The sequence below is a fragment of the Vanellus vanellus genome (assembly GCF_965231255.1).
Source record: "Vanellus vanellus genome assembly, chromosome: 1".
In the NCBI taxonomy this organism is placed as follows: Eukaryota; Metazoa; Chordata; class Aves; order Charadriiformes; family Charadriidae; genus Vanellus; species Vanellus vanellus.
In genome coordinates this window covers 129,120,241-129,146,464 of record NC_138905.1, presented here as the reverse complement: position 1 = coordinate 129,146,464, position 26,224 = coordinate 129,120,241, and the positions used below count along the sequence as shown (strand labels likewise).

Sequence of the window (26,224 nt, the reverse complement as noted above, 5' to 3'; positions counted from 1 at the left end):
GGGAGTCCTGGTGGACTACAGGATGACCATGAGCCAGCAACGTGCCCTGGTGGCCAAGAAGGCCAATGGCATCCTGGGGTGCATCAAGAAGAGTGTGGCCAGCAGGTCAAGGGAGGTCATCCTCTCCCTCTACTCTGCCCTGGTGAGGCCGCATCTGGAGTACTGTGTCCAGTTCTGGGCTCCCCAGCTCAAGAAGGACAGGGAACTGCTGGAGAGGGTCCAGCAAAGGGCTACAAAGATGATTAGGGGATTAGAACATCTCTCTTATGAGGAAAGGCTGAGGGACGTGGGGCTTTTTAGTCTAGAGGAAAGACGACTGAGGGGGGATCTTATCAATACTTCTAAGTACTTAAAGGGAGGGTGCCAGGGGGACAGGAACAGTCTTTTTTCAGTGGTGCCCAGTGACAGGAAAAGATGTAACGGGCACAGACTCAAACACAGGAAGTTCCATCTAAACACGAGGAGGAACTTCTTTCCTTTGAGGGTGGCAGAGCACTGGAACAGGCTGCCCAGAGAGGTGGTGGAGTCTCCCACTCTGGAGACATTCAAAACCCACCTGGATGCTGTCCTGTGCAACTTGCTGTAGGTGACCCTGCTCAGGCAGGGGGGTTGGACTAGATGATCTCCAGAGGTCCATTCCAACCCTGACCATTCTGTGATTCGCTGTCTCTTTTATTTTATTAATCACAGAATCACAGAATTATCAGAGTTGGAAGGGACCTCTAGAGATCATCTAGCCCAACTCCCCTGCTAAAGCAGGATTGCCCAGAGCACATTACTCAGGACTGCATCCAGGCGGGTCTTGAAAATCTCCAGAGAAGGGGACTCCACCACCTCCCTGGGCAGCCTGTGCCAGTGCTCTGTCACCTGAACCGTAAAGAAGTGTTTCCGTGTATTTGAACGGAACTTCCTGTGTACTAACTTGTGCCCATTGCCCCTCGTCCTGTCACTTGGAACCATTGAAAAGAGCCTGGCTCCATCCTCCTTCAACCCACCCTTTAGATACTTGTACGCCATAATAAGGTCTCCCCTCAGCCTTCTCTTCTCCAAGCTAAAGAGTCCCAGCTCTCCCAGCCTTTCCTCATAAGGGAGATGCTCCAAGCCCTTAATCATCTTAGTTGCCCTTCGCTGGACATGCTCCAACAGTTCCCTGTCCCTCTTGAACTGGGGAGCCCAAAACTGGACACAGTATTCCAGTTGTGGCCTCACCAGTGCAGAGTAGAGGGGGAGAATGACCTCCTTCGACCTACTGGCCACACTCTTCCCTATGCAGCCCAGGATTCCATTGGCCTTTTTGGCAACAAGGGCACATTGCTGGGCCATGGATAATTTACTGTCTACCACAACCCCCAGATCCTTCTCCTCAGAGCTACTTCCCAGCAGGTCCGCCCCTAACCTATACTGGTGCCTAGCATTCTTCCTCCCCAGGTGCAGGACCTTGCACTTGCTCTTGAACCTCATTAGGTTCTTCTCTGCCCAGCTCTCCAGCCTGTCCAGGTCACGCTGGATGGCAGCACGGCTCTCTGGGGTGTCAGCCACCCCACCCAGTTTGGTATCATCAGCAAACTTGCTGAGGATACACTCTGTCCCCTCATCCAGGTCATTAATGAATATATTAAACAAAATTGGACCGAGTATTGACCCCTGGGGGACACCACTGGTTACAGGCCTCCAACTAGACTCTGTGCCGCTGATCACAACCCTCTGAGTTCTGTCCCGCAGCCAACTCTCAATCTACCTCACTGTCACCTCATCTAGCCCATACTTCCTCAGTTTCCTAATGAGGATGTCATGGGAGACAGCATCAAAAGCCTTGCTAAAGTCAAGGTAGATGACATCCACGACTCTCCCCTCATCCAGCCAACCAGTTATAACATCATAGAAAGTTATCAGATTGGTCAAGCATGATTTACCCTTGGTAAATCCATGTTGACCACTTCCAATAACATCCTGTTCCTCAACGTGTTTGGAGATGACATCCAGAATGAGTCGCTCCATTACCTTCCCAGGGACACAGGTGAGATTAACTGGTCTGTAGTTCCCTGGGTCCTCCTTCTTGCCTTTTTTGAAGATCGGAGTGATGTCAGCACTAATGTTAAATCTAGATAGCACTTAATGTTAAATCTAGATAAATGAATCGGTAAGAAAAACTTTAATAAATTAAGTTTTAAATTAAGTTAATGCTATCTGAAATTATGAAACGAAATTTTCTTATGCTATTGAGAAGTATACTCTGATATACAGAGACTAGTAACAATGTAATAATAATGCCATTTAGACTGATGCTATAGTTTTATCTCTGGACAAATACTTTAAATTGCTTTCATGTGGTAAAACCTCCTTTTGATTTGATAGGTTTTCCAAGAAATACAAGTTTTGTCTTTATTTTTTTGCATTTCAAAGGTTTAACTAGGTATAATAAAAGAGTGCAAAGTGTGAACCTATCTTTTAAATCAGGTGAAATAACAAAGGTGAATACTCAAGTAAATGCAGTAGTTCTGCATATGGAGTTGAAATCCATCCTCAGTACACCTTTCAAAATCACTGAATGCATAAGCTAAGCATTAAAATGTTTGACAGCCTCCCTGTCATTTGACTATTTGTATTTAAACAGAACCTTTCATTCCCATAAAAGATTAATACAGCAACAGTCTAAGGGGAAATGGTAGTCTCATATTTGACAAAATTATATTTAGAAAAGACAGAGGAAAAAAAGTAGAAAGTAAGAAAGGTAGTACTATTGCTATTTTTTTTTTTTTTTTCTTTATCAGCCTTAAAATTTTGAAATTCCAATGCCCAGGAGCCAAAGTGAGGCATCTTGCGTGTCAGTCCACTCAAGAGGTCCTGTGGCTGTGTATAGTGAAAAGGAATAAGCAAATCACAATAATTAAGGAACACTCACGGAGGCAGATAGCCTTGATTTAGATACTTCCGTGAGTTTCCTACATCAGAAGAGTCAGACAATAGCACACCATCAACTTATTGCATGAATACCTAAGATAGCAGATAAACAGGCAAGTGCTTGCTTTCTCAGTCTTAGACTAAATTCTATTTCCTTATCTGCATAAAGTGAAAGACGTTTCTTAAGGGTTTGAAATGGGGATGCATAATGACTTCTGGAGTTGTACAAATCCTCAAGTTCCTTCAATTTCAGTGCTGAGATTAGGAAAAAGTGAACACCAGTCTACCTCACAGTAAGGATTTTCATTAGCATTGTGTCCTACATTTCACCTAGCCATTCGCTTGCATCAAATCCACTGCTGATATAACTAATTCTGCGCTATTGCCTAAACCCTAGAGGCCAGGAGGGGGGTTCAAATCTATTAGTTAACATATTATGGACACAAAAAAAACCCACAACCAAGTGCTTACAGTTAATGGGTATGTGTCGTCATTTGCTGTAGCTACATCCATTTTTGACATATCACACATGCACTTCTTAATAACCCTATGTTCAAGAGACTCAGTGGCACAAAATAGCTTATATGAACTTTTTAAAATATTATGTATCATTTTTATCTCATTTTATGCCTTGAAAATTAAGCTATTTAAAAACCACAGAAAATCGATTTCTTTTCAAAACAAGCGGCAAAAATACTTAAAACTGCAAAATTCTTTCAGTGAAAATTTTTGGTTTTAGAAGTGAATGCTTTTTTATTGGTGAATGCTAATTTGGTAATAGCAGATTTTCATTACACATTAGAATTTGTGTAACAGATTTTTTTTTTTTCTTTTTTTAAAAGAAACAAGCCATTGTTCTACCATAGTTCAACTTCAAAAATAAGAATATTTTGGTAAGTGTGCTTATCAAAAAATTACAGATGAAAGTTAAAATAACACTGAAGTTGGTTAAAAGTAGCTAATGACCTATAAGAAAAAAATAATTATGGACAAAGTGTGTTATTGAAAGTACGCACAGTTCAGAAATACTTTCATTAATAGTTTAATCAAGAAATGACCTGTATACATTTTTCGTGTTTCTAACAGTTAAAAAAACCAAAAACTAAACCTTAAAAGTAATTCCAATCAAATTCACCTATTAATTTTTTTTCGTTCTTTGATATTGCCAACCACATATAGGTAAATTCTTGGGATTATTAGATTATCAATTTATTCAGATGTTTTAGATTAAATCTGAATATACAGAAGATAAAGGTACATTTTATATAGTTTTTTTACTTTCTGAATAACACATTGCCCTTTTTTATTAGTCAGCAAGGAACAGTCTAATAATTCACATCGGACACACCACATGGCATTTCTAGTGTTCTTATGTTTAAACAACCTTTATGGCTATTTTAAGTAAGAAATCGTAGTTGAAAAAGTCTTGCGTAAAAAATAAAAATTCTCTCATATGATTTTTAAGGTCAATTAAAAGGGGAAGTTAAAAAGAGATGGAAAAGTCAGTACGAAAGTGGGGTTTTTAAGTCATACTCTAAAAGAAATGTTACTACCTGTTGGCGGTAAAAACACAGCTTAATGCAAACAGATATGTGAACAGATACGTGTACCGGCAGCAGATAACTGTGCGTGAGTGTGTGGAGTGGGGGCTGCTGAATGTCTGAAATTGCACTTCTGAGCTCTCTGAGGCAGATTCCCACTACTTGTGAGCTGCAACCAGTAGGAGCTGGTTAGAAATTTTGATAACAAAAGCAGCATGTTCTGAATCCTCCCATTAATGAAGAGGCTTAAGGCAGAAGCACCAATTAGAAGGCTGTTCATGAGCTCTGCTTCTGCACATAGACCGTTTAAACTGGGAAAACTGAGGGCTTAGTTTATGGAAAGATGACCTGCTGATGAAAAGAAGCATCCTGAAAAGAAGAATTGTTGTCAGGGAAGAAAATGGAGTTTGGAAAGAAGGTGGAGAAGATGCTGAGCAGAAGATAGATCCTGGAAGTGGGAGAAGATTCTGTAGGTCAGAAAATCATAGAATGTCTCAAGCTAGAAGGGACCCATAAGGCTTATTGAGTGCATCACCCTGCTTCTTACAGGACTAATTACAACTAAATCATACGACCAAGAGCATCATCCAGACACTCCTTGAACTCTGACAGGATTGGTGACATGACCACTTCCTTGAAGAGCCTGTTTCAGTGTCCGACCACCCTCTCAGTGAAGAACCTTTTCCTAACGTCCAATCTGAACTTCCTCTGATGCAGCTTCGTACCATTTCCTCATGTCCTATCGCTGGTCACCAGAGAGGTATGTGGAGACAAGTAGTGGGGGATTCCTGGGGATCTCAGATGGTGATGACCAACACCTGTAACTGTAAGCAGTAGCACTGCATAAATTGACACAACTTTCTGTCTAACCTTCCTGAACCAGCAGCAACCTTTCTGTTGGGGAGGGAAGTTGAGACCTTGTGAACTTAGCTTTGGGTGGAACCAAGTGAGTGATTGTGTGAGATAACCAAGTAGTTATCCAGTCTCACTGGGTTCTTAAATACCAGGATCCAGATCCATTGCGGGTTATCGCTTACTCTATCTCACCCATGAGAGTACTAACATTTTTTGATAGCAAAAACACTTGAAAAGTGTTTACAATAAACATCCAAACCAAGGAAATGACAAAAATGAGTTAGAACTGCTGCTGGAGCCTATACGTGAAGCAGCGACAGGAAACTCAACTGTCATCTTGACAACCCTTCAGGCTTGGAGAAGAAGCCATCAATTTGCCAGACTGTTACTGAAAATATAAAATATAAAAACATGCTTGAAACTGTTTGCTTTATCATTTTGTTCCTTGAAGACAGAGCATTCAGGTGAGCTCCCTAAGAAATCCGAAAGACTTGCTCTTATCTTCACTTTTCCATCTCTGCATCTCCTTATTCTGACCGCTGGTGATGGATTTTGCTATTTTATTATGGTTATTCTGAATCCTCAGGATCTTACTTAGCTCTACAGAAACAATTTCTAGCTTTCTGAATGGAGAAGGTTTCTATTTAAAAGAGAACACCTAGGCTAACAGCTGGCACTATACTTGCTGCCCAAATTGTATCCATCGAGATCTTGTGATTAAATGTGCAGATAATTCCACAAGCATTTTCTGAAGCTTCCTCAGTTTTACTTTAAACTATGCCATAACTCCAATATGAACAGTCAATGCTGACATTGGGATAATTTCTGTACTGAGTGTCTTACCTTAGAAATATTACCGAGAAGTTGAAAGTAAAATTCTATCTGGTTGTACTTTAATCTATAAGAGGTATCTTCCGATATCTCCACAAAGGACACTATCCCAAGGTAAACAGAACAGTATTTGGATAACAGCATTTCAGTGAAAGAAATGTCTGTTTTAGTTCAAAAGAAAGCAATATGGCAATTCTGTGATGCTGTGTCACAAAAGTCTGTGGCACAGATGAACCTCAAAGGGTCCCAGAACAGAGGTCTCACAGCAATTTAAAGAAGTTAACTTGCTGGCAAAAGACCAAGAGTGTGGCAAATTAAAGGTCTAAAAAACAAGAAATCTGAAGGGCAAGGCTGCCAGAAGGATTGTATGCTGTGTGAGTAAATTCAGCTTAAACTTATAATGAGTTTCTAGTGACTTTCCAAGTTAGTTACTATAGTTATGACCTGATGGAGCAAGTCGAGAACAGTAACTGGGTAGAATCCAGATCACAAAACAGAGAACATGATAAAAGATGTGCTACAATGCTTCTGTAAAACAGGAGTAATGACTGGAGGGTTAGGAACCTCCCATGAACTAATGACGGGGTTGACGCCTGAGGTGAAGCCTCCAATTCTTAAGTCCCAAATCAAATCATTAAGTGCTGGGGAATACTGTCCCTATTAGCCACTACTGCATCCCAAATTATTTTAATTCAAATCTACTGAAGCTTGTCAGTTTAAATGTTATGAGTAATCCTGCACACAAATTTTGTATTTCATAGAACATAACGTAGAATAAAGAAAACGTAATTTCTGTCAAATGAACAAAAATCTACAATGATATTGATGCAGCAATGGGCTTGATTTTACATAATAGATAATTTAAGGCAGCCAGACTCACATTTGTCCTTTTAGACAGGCTTGCCAAAAGCTTATTTACAAAAGTACCAGACTCAAAACATACATAGATTTTCTTAAACCCATTGTTTTTTTCAATGCTTACATTTTCAGCACTGTTTTTCCAATATATATAAAAAGTTTGTTTTCTAGGTACCCCAGTGTTTTACAATTTTTGTTTGGGTTTGTTTGTTTTTTGTTTTGTTTTGTTCTATTTGATCCCTTTTAAGACGGTATATTTTAAGTCCTGTGGAGTTCAAGTAGCAAGTAGCAAGTAAAAATGGAGGCAGTGAGACAGGAGTTTTGCCTGGGATCAACAGCAGAAACTGCTCTGAAAACACATTTTTGGAAAGAATTACAAAGTAAAACTATCATTCTTCTTGGTCAGGCATTCAATGAGATGAAGCAATATTACAAAAACAAAGGCTTTCATAAATATAAAACAGAAGCAAAAGGGTAATTTTAAGCAGGGTCTTTGAAACAGCTCAATATTAACTAGAGCATCCCTTTTTTCTAAGTGAAGCTAGACGGACTGTGTCATTACAGAGACTGCACACAGGACAAAATACTGAGCTGCAAAGTCAGGCAAGCCTTCTGTAATTGCTGAGCAGTAACTGCTTGAGAAACCTGTCAACAAAAATATACTCTCTTGAGTCTTTCTTAATGTTAATACGGGGAATTCGAGGATTGAAGTTTGAGAAGTGGATTCCTAAGATCCGCATGAATTTATGAACACTTTCTAAGTAAACAAGGTAAAGGAGGAAAACTACTCCTGTGAGGTAGCAGAAGTACCGCTATTCGTATTAGCGACAGCATTTAAAACGCTGAACTGCTTCAACTAGAAGTGGTTTAACACAGACCTAAGAACAAGGCGGCGCTGAGTGAAACGGTTAGCAGAACAATGATTTTCTTTGAATGTGGTATGTCACAGTTAAGCAAGGCAAGACTTGTCTGGCCAAAACTTGTGCAACTAGAATACTAGGCCTTGCAAGTATCCTACTGAGAGACAAGCAGAATTAGAATTCAGAGAGGAAGGGTGAATTTAAAGACACACAGGTTGTGAAGGTATTTGGAAGGGTGAAGATGGGCAAAGTGAAGTGAAATGTGACATAGGTAGACAAGGGTAGAAGATAGAAGTGAAGGGACTTTGACAGATTGTGTATGAAGAAATGTTATTCCATCGTGCCAACAGGGTGCTCAGAGAATCATTGCTCATTGCATTTTTAGAATTCCCAACAATTGACGTATGCAGTAAATGTATGGCATATATGGTCGAATTTGCAGGATAACATTCAAAATCTTTGGAAAGAGGTCTTATCTCATTTATTTTTCTTCCGAGCTCCAGTTGGCTCATGCTTGGACTACAAAATCTATTGGACCATTCTTCCAAATGCAGAATTTAAAAAAATATCACCCAATTAAACACTACGACATTTAAGATCAATCTTTGCAGCTAAAACCTCTAGACAGAAGCAGGTGAAAGACTTTTTGTTGATAGTGCTTATGTATCTTCATTGATTATCTTGGAGAAATTATAATACTCAAGTTTGTAGACAGCTGAAAAGAAAAAAAAATGACTCATACATTTCAACAGAAGACCAACACACTTAGTGAAAATCTTGCTTCCTAATGATAGCACCTAAGAAACCATTGAAATTGGCAGACCACAGTAACCTAAATCTACTGAAATTTTTCTTTGATAACTAGATAGACATAAGAGACAGCTTCCTAAAATTTACAAAATCCAAGTTGTCTTTGTCCTGATTTCTTTAATGCAGTTCCCTACAGAAGTAGATTTTACTTAAAATCCTACAGGTAGCTTCAATACTAATACTAGTATCCAAAAATCATAATACTGCTGGCAGAAAATTGAAAGGCTATTAAAACCTGAAAAGGAAATAATATTTATTTGATTTACTTAAAATAGATGGGATTATTAAGGTATACCAGCTTCAGATATCTAGAGAAAAAAAGTATCAATCACTATTTTACCAGGATTATACATTTGTATTAATAGTTAGATGATGGTTGTTCTTCAAGTAATACATGGCTAGAAGCAAAAAACAAATATTACCACTGATTAAGAATTGCATATATTGAACTAGCATATTAATTGGTACTATTTGCAATTCAAGTTTATCTTGATTATAATGAGACTGTGTCTGGTGATTTTCACTTAGGATTTTTAAGTGAATGCTTTCCCTTTGTTAGTATTTGTTGTGGGTCCAGCAAAATAGGGCCCAATTCTGGTTAGGTATTCAGATTCTGCCAAATTAGCAGATTATAATATTATAGTAATAGTTATTGCATAAATGTAATAGACAAAGCTTCCAAACTCAGGAATATGAGATCCAAAAACTGGAATGAAAGGTGAGGAATGAATAATAGATAGATTTTTTTTTTTACTACATTTTAATAACAACATTTTGTAGAGCTGACTTTAATTATATCAGCTCGTATGTTATGCTTGGTGGTGGAGGTGTGGACAAAACTCACAACTGATCACAATAAAAGTAGCTCAAGAAAAAAAAAAACAACTATGCCATGACTCTTCATTCTTCTTAATTATCAGTATAATATCTAAGTAGAACAAATCAATGATATCCGTTTTAAACGCCGTGTTTAAAAGCTGTATTAATCATAACTGCAACACATTTGATGTTAGTATAATGTAGCAGAGCTCATGCTTATGTGCACAGGATTTCTCTCCTGGAGTATTTAAAGGAAGTCATTTTTCAGTAAAATACCTGTCACTTGAAGAGTAGATCGGGAAACAGAGTGTTGAATTAAACTGTAATTTTGCAATAAATTTTTAGAGATTAGGCAGAATCAAGTCTCCACAAGAAAACTGTAGTGCCAAATACACGCAGAACTCTTTACCCCAAAGTAATGAAAGTATGTTGCATTATACAATATGACCTTTAGCTTTCACACTTGTCAAAAGTCAAAATCTGACTCCTGAAATGCTCATTATAAGGATTGCTTGAAACAAGTTTTATTAAACTACTGCAGCTATTTGAAAGTCATAAAAACCAAACACAAAACCCTAACCTGAATGTTGGCACGGTACCATTTGTGATAAAGTGACCAGATGTTATCATCTACTAATCCAGGTAATGTAAAAAATATTGAGTTTAATGTTTCCTTTCTCTTCTGTCCAACTACAATAACCTCCTGAAAAATATCATCACTTACTGTTTTTTTTAATAGATACGAGGGTTAGGAAAAACAACAAAAAACCAATTGCTCCTGTTTTTCTATAATCAACTCTGAGACAGAAACGTAATAATTAGATGCCAAATGCAGCTTATGTTTAGCTTGTTCTTCTAATATTCTTTTAAGGCACTATATGTAGTATTTTCAAAATGACATAATGAAGGAAGCAGTTTCTAATTCTACAACAGCAGTGTTTGAATCATAGACTAGTTTGGGTTGGTAGGGACCTTTAAAGCTCATCTAGTCCCACCCCCCCTGCAATGAGCAGGGACATCTTCAACTAGATCAGGTTGCTGAGAGCCACCTCCAACCTGACCTTGAATATTTCCAGGGATGGGGCATATACCACCTCTCTGGGCAACCTGTCCCAGTGTCTCACCACCCTCATTATAAAATTTCTTCCTTACATCTAGTCTGAATTTACCCTCCTTTAGTTTAAACCATTTTTCCTTGTCCTATCACAACAGGCCTTGCTAAAATATTTGTCCCCTTTTTCTTAGAAGCCCCCTTTAAGTACTGAAAGGCCACAATAAGATCTCCCCAGAGCCTTCTCTTCTCCAGGCTGAATAACTCCAATTCTCTCAACCTGTACTCACAGCAGAAGTGCTCCAACCCTCTGATTATTTTTGTGGCCCTCCTCTGGACCTTGTCCAACAGGTCCATGTCTTTCCTGTGCTGAGGGCTCCAGAGACGGACACAATATTCCAGGTGGGGTCTCACCAAAGCACAGTAGAGGGCCAGAATCACCTCCCTTGACCTGCTGGCCACGCTGCTTTCGATGCAGTCCAGAATGCAGTTGGCTTTCCAGGCTGCAAGCACGCATTGTTGGCTCACATTCATCTTTTCACCCATCAGTACCTCCAAGTCTGTCTCCACAGGGCTGCTCTCATCGCCTTCATCCCCCAGCCTGTATTGATACCAGGGGTTGCCCCAACCCATGTACAGGACCTTGCATTTGGCCTTGTTGAACCATATAAGGCTCACACAGGCTCACTTCTTGAGATTGTCCAGGTCTCTCTCGATGGCGTCCTATCCCTCAGTTGTGTCAACCACACCCCTCAGCTTTGTGTCATCTGCAAACCTGCTTTGAGTGCATTCAATCCCACTGTCTACGGCATTGATAAAGATATTGAACAGTACTGGTGCCAATACAGACCCCTGAGGGACACCACTCATCGCTGATCTCCATCTGGACATTGAGCCATTGACGACTACCCTCTGGATGTGACCATCCAACCAATTCCTCATTCAGCAATCCATCCACCCATCGAATCCATATCTCTCCAATTTAGAGAGAAGGATGTTGTGGGGGACTGTGACAAAAGCCTTAGAGTAGTCCAGATAGATGATTTTCCATGTCCACTGATGTATTCCATATTCCCTCCATCATAGAAGGCCACAATGTTGGTCAGGCGGGACTTGCCCTCGGTGAAGCCATGCTGGCTATCTCGAATCACCTCCCTGTCCTCCATGTGCCTTACCAGAGCTTCTACGAGGATCTGCTCCGTGATCTTGCCAGGCACAGAGGGGAGGCTCACATGTTGGCAGTTCCCAGGGTCCTCTTTTGTACCCTTTTTAAAAATAGGAGCAATGTTTCCCTTTTTCCAGTCACTGGGGACTTAACCTGACTGCCATGACTTTTCAAATATCATGATGCTGTTCATTCCTAAAAATCAGCATAACACCTATTGCCAGCCATGCTGAAATACACAGTAAGAAGTAAGCACTCAACAGAAGCTAAAAAAACCTGGAAAAAGTAGGTCGTCAAGATCAGGTACAAGCGAAATGCACAAACTCTTTCACTCCAAGCACAAGCTTAATAAAACAGTTTTTTAGAACAAACAACAATATTGACAGACCTGTGGAGGAACCTGCCTCCTTTTTTGGTCAGGGGATGTAACATACACAGCTTGTGTATATGCGTAACTTTTGAATCGTGGTTTAGGAGAAGGCGAAGGTCCCTGGGGTACACTGACTGTGATCTACAAAGAAGAAATTAGAGGTGGAAAGAACAGACATATGGATAGGAGCATGGATTATAGCAGTAAAGGAATGATTGTAAGAGTAAGTGAAGAAAAAGAAGTAGGAAGGTCATCACCAGTTATATTTTTCAAGGACAGTGTTCGTATTCAGCAGTCAAAATTGGGATGGTATTAAGGAAAGCTCTTATTTAATCTGACACCCTTTCCAGAAGCAGCAAACTGTCAGAACTCAATACCAGCAGAATACCAATGTAAATTGAAGGTTCTTTATATTTGACAAGTAAAGGCTCACAAAACAAGTGATCTTGTAGTTAATCCTGAATAAACAGAGCCAGTACTCATCTGCTCAGTATTCTAAAGAGACTGAGCATCCCAAAAGCAAGATACAGATTAAATTCAGACAAGTACACTAGGCCTAAAATCCACTAAACACTTTAGCAGGGACTGATGATTTCAGTCAAAAACATAACTGATATAGCAAGCATAAATTAATTCCAAATACTACGTGACCTTTTTGAGAGGCCAAGAGGTAGCTGAGAACAGATGATCTTAAAATACAAGTCAGCGTAAATAAAATGCTAAAAAATTAAAAATGTATCATGAATATGGAGAAATGTCAACTGGTGTTCTCTACAAAAGTAGGTAAAAAAGTTTCTACTTGTCTGTGTTTAAATGTAAAACCTCCCCCGGTTTCTGTGTTCTTCCTTGTTGTGCCCTTCCACAATCAAAACACCCAGGGCTGTAAAAGAGAAGTGCAGAGCACTTCTTTGCTGCAGAGTTACTTTTAAAGCAGCCTGGTGCAAGGTGAAAAACAGTACAAAAGTACAGTTCATGCAGACAAGTGCATGTGATTCGCCTGTGGTGAACAGACTTTGTCCCTTACGCCTGTGGGGTTTTGCCTTCCGTTTGCCATCTAACATCAAACTTATGGGGTAGGTAAGGAAACAACCACTTCAGAGCAGCAAGATAAAAGCACAAAAGTGAAACGACTCACTTCTTGTGAAAAATGCTGTTGATGATGTACTTGTATGTGCTCTTCTCTAGTGACCCTTGAGTGTCGTGGCAACATCTCCACCTCCCTGATGGCTTCCATGGTGACTTGCTGGGGCAGAACTTGGAAGAGGGAAGTCACGTACATTAAGATGGACTTCTTATCTGGACAGGCAGTTGCAACGTCTGGAAGACAAATTAACATGCATCATTTCAGTTTCCACATTAGACATGAGAAATAGCCAATCAATTTCATGGAAAGTTGATAGACTAATGAGCAATCTATTGTCCATGTGAGCTCTCTAGAGACTAATTACAGCCTTACAATCAGTTCCAAAATTACAGACTACACTTGCATATCAATGAGAAGGAGCTAAAGTTTATAAAGGTAACTTATTTCATTCAACATGAATTTTCCATCTGTTCTTTGCTCAAGAGGCACATAGTATACAATTTGACACCGATTCTCATTAGGCAGGAGTAGACATAGGAAAAGGTATGTTTTCTTGTGCTGTATAAATATTGCAGTTAAAAAAATAAGGACAAGTTCATTTTAAGAGTCATGCCTTCTACATTCTCTTCACATAATTTAATCATTAGAAGCGACAACAATGTAAGAAAAAAAAAAGATTTACAGGTTTTGCTAGCCCATGGGTTCATACCAAACAACTACTGATGACAACTTCTAATATAGCTACATAGCTATTATAGTCTACTTAGTCTTATATTCTTCATGAAGTCTAAGGAACAAGATATTCACAGACAATAAAATACATAAAAGAACAACTCCTTAAAAAGAAGCCCTGTAAAATCTCTGTGGACTTGAGCAGCAAGTACAAGAAACTGCAGGAACACACAGACAATTTCAGGTTTTGCACAGAGCCACAACATATGTCGGCAGAAGTGGTTTATCTGACTCAACATTTCAAGTCAATAACAATTTGTAAAAATGTAAGGCATGTGGCAGATCTTTGAAGTAGTTACTTTGTTGTTTGGCATTGATGTTTACCTCCCACACTGAGGCTAGTGAATCAAGATATAAAAAGACTGCTGTACAAGAAATTTATCATTAATTTGGGAAGTGTTTTAACATGAGCGCTGGCAGAAAGCCAAGAGCGATGAGTTTTTATTGTCCTAGATCAATCCTGGCTTAGCCAAGATTTCAGTTCAGGAAAACAACAAGGAAAACAACAAGGAAAACAACAAGGAAAACAACAAGGAAAACAACAAGGAAAACAACAAGGAAAACAACAAGGAAAACAACAAGGAAAACAACAAGGAAAACAACAAGGAAAACAACAAGGAAAACAACAAGGAAAACAACAAGGAAAACAACAAGGAAAACAACAAGGAAAACAACAAGGAAAACAACAAGGAAAACAACAAGGAAAACAACAAGGAAAACAACAAGGAAAACAACAAGGAAAACAACAAGGAAAACAACAAGGAAAACAACAAGGAAAACAACAAGGAAAACAACAAGGAAAACAGAAATCAATTAATATATTCTGGCAGACACTAATGCTACAGGGTGGCATCTCATTCTCTCTTCCTAGAATGCAGAATGCACGAGGGAAGGAAGGCATCTTACATTAAAAGCTTCACATATATTTGGAAATCAAAAAAAGACACCCTATCAATATTTTTGGTTTTGTTTTTAGACCTATCTCATAATATATCAAGCAAAGGTATAGAAAGAGAGCTGAAGGTTTAGTTCTACTTAGAATTGGCTGGGAAAATGGCACGTTCCTCCAACATTCCCACCACCATAAGATAGTGGCCTCTACAGAATATGCTAATTAAAAAAAAAAAAGACAACAAAAAAAGATAAAAACAGCATGACTTTTCCACATCAAGTCACACCACTGCAACCCTCGGTCTTCACAGGCTTCACTTCTGTGCTAGAATTCAGTCCAGGAAGTGTTTTGCTATCACCATCTTCTTCTCTTCTCGTTAATATTTTAACACCATTTTGTTATAGTCAGTGTCCACTAGTAATTGATGTTTACAAGAATATCCACACCTTTACACAGCACGAGTACACACTGAAAGGACATTAGTGCCAGCTGTGATTTTTCCATTTGCTGTTCATTATTTTCCTTTTCAAACAGTTTTAGTAATCAAACAGGCAAATACCTTATCATTTATCTACACAAATACCTCACGCAATAAATAAAACAAGTATCTTGCAAACAATACACGTGCCAGAAGTTGTTTACCCATTCTATCTGACAAATAAAAAGTACATATGCAGCTGTCAGAATCCACTGGCAAATAGGAAAAGATTAAATAACTAAATCTGAATAAACAGTTAATCAACCATTGTTGCAAGGCCTGGAATATCAATCTGTCTCTCAAAATTCTTTTTTGAAGGCTCTTGAATTATCAGAGCAGGAATGACTTCTGTTATACTACCATATGCCTTTGCCTTAATATTTTTTTATTTTTGAATCTGAGGCTAATACATTGTTTTTACCACACATTCAGACTAATGAATATTTGAAGTCCTAGCTGTTAGGCAGTGAATAAATTTCAATTTAAACACTTACTTGCAAGAAAGTTCATTAATTCCTTGGAAATATATCTGCTTTCATTTCTGGGGGCAATATATCTGTCAAACCAACCTACACATCCTAAAAACTAATCTCCAAATCTTGGAAAATATGGAAGATATTTAAAAAAATTAACTTAACATATGTATACTATGCCATTATTCACATACTGGTTTTGAGAGAAAAAGTGAAAACAAAGGAATTATCCAGACTTTTTTTTTTTTTTTTTCCCCCCCCCAAAACCAAGGTATCTTCTCCACGTTCAGCTCAGAAGCAATACTTTCTGAATATTTTCATCCATTTTCTTGACAATTACCTTCCAGGATAGGATTGAAAAGAATAAATAAAAATAAAACCAGATTAGACTACAAGTTAAAAGAGAGTTCAAAATGGGAAGCATAATAAAATTAGCACATGTTGTATTATTAACATGTTCATCAATCAAGAATCTGAAAGACTTTGGAGAGCTCTGAAAACCATTCCAGCTCTTTAATAAGATACAGTTATAGGAAAGTATTGGAAAAGTTTCCAGCATGAATATTCCAGCTATTGAGAGGAATCTTCTACCGTAGAAAACTTTATACTGGCAGATCAACATTCTTCAAAAGAAAACACTGACTTTCTGGTACTCAAACTGAAACAGGTTATATGAAGCATGTTGTTCACAGAACTAGTTTTATGGATCTTGTGATCCATAGGCTTACTTACTATGACATCATTTCTTTAAGCATCTTCTATAGTGAAATAAACAAAACTCCTCTTCAGGATACAGAACAAGACCCTGACTTCACATACTCCCCCTGAAAAAATATCCACACACTCTGACCATTTAGAGAGATTAGTCTCTCCAGGGGAGGTCTCCAGTCAAATTGAGAAAGTAAAGAGAAATAAGCCAAAACATTTCTTCTAATACACAGGGTAAAAAACCCGTTTGATCCTAAGGAGACACCATAAGAACTAGAATTTGAACATGAATGTTAATGTGTGATAACATCCTGTTCATCTAGAGACACAGCTACTCGGTAACAAGTCCCAAAAGAGCAAAAAGAATCTGGTTTCACCGCAGAACCTTAAAACCACGAAATAAACACCAATCCAACCCTGTTTAAATGCTACTGCCTTTAAAGGGTTATTACAGTTTTAATTTGGGAAGCAATTTGCCCAATAAAAGTTCACTACAGCTTGATTTTTCTTAGCAAACAGTCTTCATCTTCTGATGAACATAACCACCTTGAGGATGGGTGACTACAATACACCTGAAATGTTCTGACACCAATTCTTTTCTGTAGGATGTGGTGCCAAAAACCTAAATAATTAAATAAATAAAAAAATCAAACTCTTCAAAAAGTGATCCAACAGCCAAGTTTTATAAGCCTTGCGGTTCACAAGTGGTTTGTTCTTGCATCCGTGTTTTCTGTCAACAAGAAATTCCCTGCCAACATTCCCAGCTTTGGCGGAAAGAAGCATTTTTAAGAGATGAGTGAAAATGAGGATGATATAAAACACCTAAATAAGCTCCATATTAAAAAGTACTGTACAGGTCTACCAACATGAACAAAATCTAGCATTTTGTTATACAGTGTTACATTATGTATACACAGTCACACACAGAGTGCAAGTTACAAGCATTCATGCTTCCAATTTTCAAATACGCATCTGCTTATAATACAGCCATTAATATTTTCCTTTGACCAAATGACAGTTCTGACACTATTTGTGCTGATTCCACTCACTCTTTGTATCAAACTAGTAGCAAAGTAACTTTGAAAGAAAGCTTAAATGCCTGCCGCATTGCCAGAAAGACTACGTTGCTGTACCTAAATTGCTGATGTGTCTTTTTTTTTACATTGAGACACAAATTCTGAAACATACGTTACCTTATACAGTGCTGAGAAGCAAGATAAGACTTGAGCCCTAAAAATACAAGAAATCCTTTGTCCTTGAGGACAATAAGTAGGTAGGATTTTCAGATAATTACAAAGTAGAAAACACAGAAAAACTTTTAAATCCTATACATCACCTAATACTGTTAGCTTCCATGACGAAAGTAATAATAAAACCCCCTCAATATTGTAATATTACTTGCTGCTGTCCCACATAAAATTTTAAAAACCGTACTGAAAAACCACAGCCCTCCCTTCCATTCCATTGGAGATCCTCAAAGCTGATTTGAATTTTCAGAGATTATACAGCTTTTTTTCCCTGATAAATGGAGGATGTTTATTCTTCTATCAAAGAATTTTATTTTAAGGCTTATACTAACACAACACTAACATTTCTTAGAATTTCTGAAAACAATCCTACTGCTATCTCCAAATGTATGTTTAGAAAGGACTTAGAGATAAGCTAATTACAGAAGCTCTCAAAGTGTTGAGATAAGGCAGAATCTAGCAGATACATAAAAGATTAGTTTCTACAATGTAAACTCAGTACAGGAGGGATTTCAATGTATGGCAACTCCTACTGTGGCACTAACGTCAACTGCAGTATCAAAGATAAGGGCAAAGTAGAAATATCTAAAAATGTACAAAGACAGCTTAGGTGTTTATTTTCATGTATTTATTTATTTATTTTAGCCTCAAGTACAGCGGTGAACTTTTTAAAACACGTGCAAATTCCTGTGATAATCTGTCTGATAAGGCTCACCAAAACACTTTGAATAAGCTATAATAAAACCTAAGTCATATAATTTGACCATGTTTTGATTTGGATGAACCTAAATCTGCAATTGAAACTGTATGAAAGTGTGTGAGACTGTACTAGTAAGAAGGTAACTGCTTGATCTAAAATAGCAAGAAAAACAAGATTTCATTCCCTGATAGAGGCATTAGAATTGGCCAGCATGGGTAAAGAGATCTTCAAAAGATTACCCTCAAAACTAAGAAAAGAAAGAAGAAAAAGTGTGGAAGAGTGTCAACTTGCTAATTTGTACTCCAAATGCAAGTTTTCAGTCACTTACTGAAATCACTTACTTTATCTGCAGATATTAAGCTATGACAGAATCACGAGGCCTATCTTAGATTTGCTGTCACTGGTAACTTCTTAATTTCCTGATTGTGAAAGCATGAGACAACAGGTTTTCTTTTATTATTTAAACACAAAGGAACAAGCAAGTTTATCAGGCAAAGAATATAAGCTGTTTTTCTGGAATGTGTAAAATCTTTTCCCTCAGCTAGCATCTGGTCCCAAAATGATATTGTTCTGCGATCCAGGTTTAGATTAAGACTATACTAATGGTGATGATAATAGCAGGAACAAAAGAAGTGGTAACGGTTTACTCTACTGACACTCACTGCTGCCAGTAAGACCTCGAAGCAATAAAAACTGTGCAATCTCTCAAAGGTCAGCCAGTAGTTGCAGTGTCTGCTCTGCAATTATTGACCTTTTCTTGCTTGTTTTTTAAACTTGTAATTATTTTCTGCCCTGGTTTTCTACTCTGTTAGTAGATTGCATGTTAAATTCAAAATGAAAGAAACCTTTACAAGTAATCTCAAGGAATAGTGGTGGACTTGCAGACAGACAAAAATTGAATAATTTATGGAATACTGCATAACTAACTATGGAAACCTGGAAATTTAAACTCACAATTCTTTAACAAAGTTAGAGAGGAGACAACTGCTGTGTTTTTTTTTTTCTAAAATAAATTCCTTACTGTGCTTTCCAACTGAGGGGGAGATAATTAAGCAGAAATCTATGTGTCTATAGTCTTTTGGGAAGAACACAGTTAAATCTAAATAGGAAGGCTGCATCATGCAATTCAGCATACTCCATTCCCTGCTGGTACTAAGGGTGAATTAAAGTCCTCTTAGTAGAGAGGTAAATAACTCATTCAGCCTGCAATCTTACGAAAGGACAAAGGCCAAAGAAAGAGGGAGACAGAGGGAGAGAAAGAAAGAGAATGAGAGAAAGAGAAACTGAACGGCTCTACTTCTTGCCAGTCATACAGACAAAAAATCAAAATATTATTTGAACAGGACTGAGCAAAAGCCAAAATTTTTGGAAGGCTGTTGGGTGGTCTACATGAATAAGCATGGTGATTACAATCTATTGTTTTGCAGAATAAAATTCACATTTTACAAAATGAACTGATAGCAAAAGGCAAAAAATACATAGAGATAATTGGAGTGAGAGTGGAAACCTGGAGGACAGCCCAGTGGTGACCTATCCACAGACAGGGGCACTGCTCTTTTTCTTTCTTTCAGTAGATATGAATAACCATTCACCTAAAACTAGTATGAAACTCCCAGAAGAAAATATCATTAATTTTTCAACAGAGTTTTCCTTAAGAAAGTAACTGTTTTAAACCTCATGGTTAAGACTTACATAATACCTTAAAAATGTTGACCACAGTTGTCCTTTGTAGGCTGTGTTGAATAAGGTCACAACAACAGCATGAAGAAAATCTCTTCAGAAGGTTAACATATTTTGTTTCCCTTTTAGAATTACAAAGATAGGTGAGGATTTGGAGGATTAAAGTGTTGTGGGATTCAAGTGCATCCAGTATTAAAAAATTCAGTGGCAGAGAATACCTTAAATCTGTCTGAATGTCGGTTCTGATTTGCTGCATGAGCATGAAGGAGTCTTGGACTGATAGGCAAGCACTGTCCTGGTTGAGTGAACTTGACACTATCTCTGGTTTTGAAATCTGGAAAATCAGACTTAACACCTATGCTGAACAGGAAAGGTAAGCCTTATTTTTCTTCAGCTTCTTTACAATGTTAAATATTTATTCAATAACATCACACCCTTTGTACCATAAGCTATATCTAGCATAAGCATCTTAGCAGCAGAGACAAAGATAGAATGAAATTACGTCAAAACGGCAATGGAATAAAATGCTGGTTTGAAAAAGTGGGAGTGCATCATACGTGTTGTATACTAATATTTTTGTCAATGAGTAGGAATGCGCATGGATCTCATAAATTTGCTGAAATAACAAATAAAAGGCAATATTTAATTTTCTCACAACACTGATATACATTGTTGAAAGCTGCAGTTTGGTTATTTAAACCCCTCAAATGCAAATGCTGTCAAGGGCAAAGGGGGCAGGGGGGGGCAGAAAAGAAAACTAAAATACACCCTACCACCTAAGTCCTGCTGAAAAGTCCTGAAAATAAAGAAAGATCAAGATAATTATTATGACTGATATCTAGAGTTGGGAACAGTTCACAAAGTGGTAGATTAGCAGGCACCCAAACTGTAGTTTTGCTAAGAATATCTGCGATATGGGCAAGAGGGCCAATATTTGAGAAATAAAATGGGCCAATGTTTCAAAATATTTTACATTTTCCATTTTACTTTTATAAATATTTAGCCTAGACAAGTTTTTATGTATACTTTTTTCTCCTATCAATCCCTTTTAAAGGTACCTTTCATTCAGTATGGAAACTATGGCAGTGATACTCAAAGACTGCAAAAGTACTTCAACTATGAAATTTCATAAAACACTGTAGGCATTCTTGGAAAGCTAGGCAACATTGATTCCAGCTGAGTCTAGGTTATCAGTTCCTGCAGTATCAGGAAGATCTTGCTGACTGGGACTGGCTGGATCCACACACAAAGTAAAAAATTGTTGTACAACTATTGTCTTAAGAAGCTTAGCTCCAACCATGACCTGTTTACCTGCTGCAAAGTTACACAAACAATATATGCTTTACTGATTCTGTGGTTACAAGAATTGTGAAATATAATGGAGGAACTTGAAGAGCTAAGTCAGCATTAGCAACTTCCAAAAGCCAGCACAATCAGTGAGCAAAACAGAATATCGTGGCCATTAATTAAAATGGCAAATGAAGTGGACAACTCAAAATGCATGAATTAACATTCAGCCTTGTTAATTACCTCTGTTAAAAATTTTGGTCAGACTGATCAGGAGAATTTACTTAGTATGTAAGTTTCATTTTCCCAAAAGGAAGCAATAAATTATGGTTAGGATTAAATTGTGAAATTGAGATCACAGTTTTGAAGTTATAAAGGCATTCAGAATCAGAACTCAGTTTCAACCAATTTTTGTAAAGTATTTTGGGAAGAAATAATGGTATATATTACATTCCGGTTTTATTAGCATATCAATAAAATAAAGAAGGATTTGCTACTTTGATATGAGATCTAAGGATAAGATTGTTTCCCAGCTCTGATATATTTATTTAGTAAAAGACAGGATTTCATTCCATAAACTCATTATTGCTCATACAGCAACAAAGACCAGGGGATGCAAAAGGAAATATGAATGCTGTCAAGAAACTCCACTGTATCTAACAAAGAGAAGCACCCCAGAACCTTCACTGTTATCTGCATAAGTGGGGAAGAGTCTACCTCTACAGGATATTTCTGACATCAGGGCAAGGTAATGATCACCTGAAGTTAATCTCTTCCAAAACTGACACAACAAAATAATGCATGTAACTGCAGGTACTTCATACTCTTCCCCTCTAGAAAATGGATGACTGGTTTTCTATGAAATGCAAAAAAAGTGAAATGGGAAAAACAACAAAATGCCATTCTTGTCTGCCTTTTGATTTCTAAAAAAAGAAAAAAATAGAAAAAATGGCAGGAAGTTTAAGGAATATAGCTTAATTTCAAATTCCTAACTTTATGTGAACTTCAGGTACAAAATTTCTTATAGAAATCTTAAAAAAAAAAAAAAATATGTATTATGTACAATAGTACCTTCACTGAAAAATCCTGTTTTTCCCTCATTTATGCCAGAGTATTGTTTATAGACACAATGCATACTTTTTATAGTCAATGGACCATACTTTCACAGGGTATGCAAGTTTGAGTAATTAAAACTGAAAAAAAAAAAATCAACAAAACTTTAAAAATTATTACAAGAGACTAGGGAACTTTATTAACTACTAAGGTTTGGTTACATATGGAATATCTAACATGAAAAAACTTCACTGTGAGAAATTAATCTCTACAAATTCATTTGATGCCTCAGTTTTAAATTCAAAGAGCAGGTTTCCTGCGGACTCCTCTAGCTATACATCTTGGGTGTTCTCACTGGATGTGTTGTTTCTGCATCCAAATGAAAACCAGTTACCTAGTTAATATTGGCTTCTATATGCATGACTCACACACTGTATCAAAATGAAAAATGAGTCTTTAAAAAAAGTTAACGGTAGCAGATGCAAAAAAGCTTCCTCCGCTTTAAAAAGTATCTCTTCTAAAAATATAAACACATCTTGAAAGAGCTGATATCCAGGTGACTTGATTTTATATAACTGTAATTATTCCTACTTTAAAATGTTAAGAAAGTAGGTTAGAAGAATTTATTGTAAATAAGGATTTCTAGCCTTTAAGGAGTTATTTCACTAAGAATGCAGCAAATATTTTAACGTGCTGATCATTTTCTTTAGGCTGATCATGAGAAAAACCAGTCTAAAATATGTCATGCCAATTATTTTTTTAAATGCAAGTTTTGATCAAATGGTTATTCACTGTATGCATTCTGTCCTCCAGCAAGTTATTCAAACATAACTGGTTTGTAATTTAAGAAGAAAAGCCTTCAGTGTAACTATATGAGGGAAGAGAAGTGTTCCTGCTGGACAGTCAGAAGGCCTCAAGCCCATACTCTAAGGCACTTTAATACTTTTTTCAGTTGGAAACATCTGCTGATGTTTTGCACAACAGTAAGCTTCTATTCGCATTTCTGGTGTGTTGTCACCAAGATAGCCTGGAAAAATACATTTTGCAAATGTAAATTTTATCACCGGCAGATCTTGAATTAGGGCCACGCTGAGTCTATTAGACCACACACTGGGATGCCGTTCGGCTTGGGGCACAGTAAGCTCTACTCTCCTATCCTCCCTTCACTTCACCATCAAATCATTAAATACATTCAGGAGAGATACTAGTGACTATAACTCCTAGCAACAGCTTCTGTGACCGTGACACGGTAAACTGTTTTGAGGTAGTAATCTATTCTGAGGTGAACTGTTATATGTTTTATTCTCATCTCTTCTCTTGCTCTACACTTTATTATTTTCTTAGTGAAAAGGTGTAATTAGTATATTTTGCCTTTGTTCCTGTACAAAGTTTTCTGTATGCTATCTTACTATGTGCTTTATATCTTCAGGGTATTTAAAAAAAAAAAAAAAAAAAGGAGAAAAAATATTGTTTCAAACAATCTCTGGCAAACTAGTTAGCGAGCAGAACATCTGTCATCTGGAGAAGGTGGTGTAGGAAGGAGAAAATAGAGATACAATTGGCTCAACAGAATCTGTAAGGGTTCAGAATGAAGAGTCCTCCTTGACTATACACCAGTGAAGCATATGTGAAGTGTCAGAAGTGACAGGATGAGAATGAATACTGAAGTGATAACATAAATAAATATGAGAACTTGTTTTGAGAAACCGCAAATAAATTCATTTTTATGTGTGGCTACTGTTGGAGAAGTAGTGAAATAAATCAAAGGCAAAGCAAGACATCTTGTAAGCAATACATACTTTAAAGACCGAGAAATAAACATTTTAATGGCCCCTATTTAAACAGGCAGCAGATGATGTCTTGCATATTCTAATCAACACAAGCCTCACCCTAACTGATTAGGCATAAGTGTATGTGACACTGACAAGTGTGGAGCAGCATGTAAGACCCTAAAGAGAAACGAAAAGGGTACCGCTCGGTGGAAGCAATCTGGGTTTGAGGACATCACATCTACAATACCTACTTCAAAAGGTCCCTGGAAGCTGGAATAGTTGTAAACACGCAACAATATCAGCTGGATGCGACTGGGATGCCAACTGGTATATTATTTGTGTATCAAATAGACATTAAACTATATATATCACATTTCAAATGTACAATGCAATATATGAAAAGAGAACCATAGCTATTAAAACATTAAGACAATTAGGGTCTAGTTGCTCTTATCTAGTCAGCAGAATAGCAGCACTGTAATGCTTTAGTGTGTGCCTGGATAAAGGACATCCTTCTTAGTATTGTATCAGTTTCTTGACTAGAGAGTTCAACTGTCCCTGGATGATGCGAAAGGCAAATCCTGAAGGAAGGGCCTACATGGGTTTGCTGAAATCAGTTCTGCAGTACTAGCTTGTTTATTAAACCTGTTTCTGACTTCGCTGTGAAAAGGTTTTCTCACATTTCTCTCAATTCAGAAGTATTAATTTTCTCCATGGTCTTCTCTCAGAAACAAACCGATAACATGATTTCAGTATTCAGACAGCTAATTCCAGGAATGATTTATGACAATAGCAGTGGAGAAGCAACTGAGAAAGAATCACAACCTTTTCGTGGATGGCTTTATTAAATAACACTAACAGATTATCTACAGATGTTGCAGAAACCATCTGAATAGCCTTGTTCTGTTAGCATTCAGCTGTTTCCATCCTTAAGCTGAATAGACATAAATATGATTAATATGGACAAAAAGAAGCTCCCCGAAAGTTCTGGTTCCTCCTTCCTTCACCAACTAAAACAAACAAACAAACAACAAACAAAAAACTAAAACCCAAACACCACAACAGAACTAAACTAACCTGTCAAAATCACCCAAGGAATAATAGAAGTACACAAATAAGTGGCGAAAAATGATAAATGACTGCTCAAGACTGAGTAACAGCACTTCAAGAGCTACAAAGTACACAGCACAGAACCTACACTTCTCAACTCAGCTGTCTACAAACTCTGCCCGACCTGGTTTTTTAGTTTTATCCTATCCCTACTTGTCTCCCTGTTCCACAAATCACACTTTTTTCAAAGCTCTGGTTGTTCATACTACTGGGGAAAAGTGGGTTTTGAGAGGTGAAAGTACATATTCTGTAGGATAAGATGGGATGAAGAAATACGCTTTGACCCCAATAGTACAGTTAATATCAATATAAATAAAGCCAGTACTTCTGTGATAATTTATTAATTTTTTAACTGTGAAGTCTCCATTTACCTTTGCCTCCCCCAAAAGACCACCAAATGGTTTTCATACTTTAAATAAATGATCCCTTACTCCATCAAAATACATTTAGGAACTAAATAAGCATTGTAGTAATTTGTGAACATAATGAGCAGCTACCTGGCAGACTTTAGAGGCAGGTTGTTTAGTCTGTCTGTGCTCAACAATGAAAGGTTAAGTAATCGTGATTTACTCTTTTAAGAGTAAATTTAGAATCTGCAAAGATCAAAGCTGATAAAACCAGGCCATCGATACTTTAACTAAAGAAAGGAGAAGAAAACTGTATTAGTTGATCAGACAATGACTTTAAGTCACAAAAGTGCTGTAGTCATGGAGGAATGCAAATTTTGACCCACCGAGTTATTTCTAGAACTGATACAAATTTGGGGATATGCTGAATGTAAGCACCCTTCAGATTACGTGGGAATGCCAGTCTAAATAAAGCACAGCTTCTTTTAAGGCCCAAATGATGCATGTCCAGCTACGTCCAGTGAATGCAGACATAGCACATGAGATCATATGTGGGCAGAACTGAAGCCTGTATCTCACGCGTGTTGTGATACTCGCAAA

At 37.5% G+C, this 26,224-nt stretch overlaps 1 protein-coding gene across 2 annotated transcripts in view; it reads right to left on the bottom strand.

Annotated features, from left to right (window-relative positions):
• Positions 1-26,224, bottom strand: part of DMD (dystrophin) — a gene marked incomplete at both ends in the record, with an annotated part of 1,177,430 nt that overhangs the window by 866,777 nt on the left and 284,429 nt on the right. For both annotated transcript variants that reach the window (XM_082480534.1, XM_082480533.1), the window contains 2 exons: positions 12,080-12,202; positions 13,197-13,378. In XM_082480534.1, coding sequence (XP_082336660.1) covers positions 12,080-12,202; positions 13,197-13,378 — 305 coding nt within the window. The remainder of the gene's footprint in view (positions 1-12,079; positions 12,203-13,196; positions 13,379-26,224) is intronic.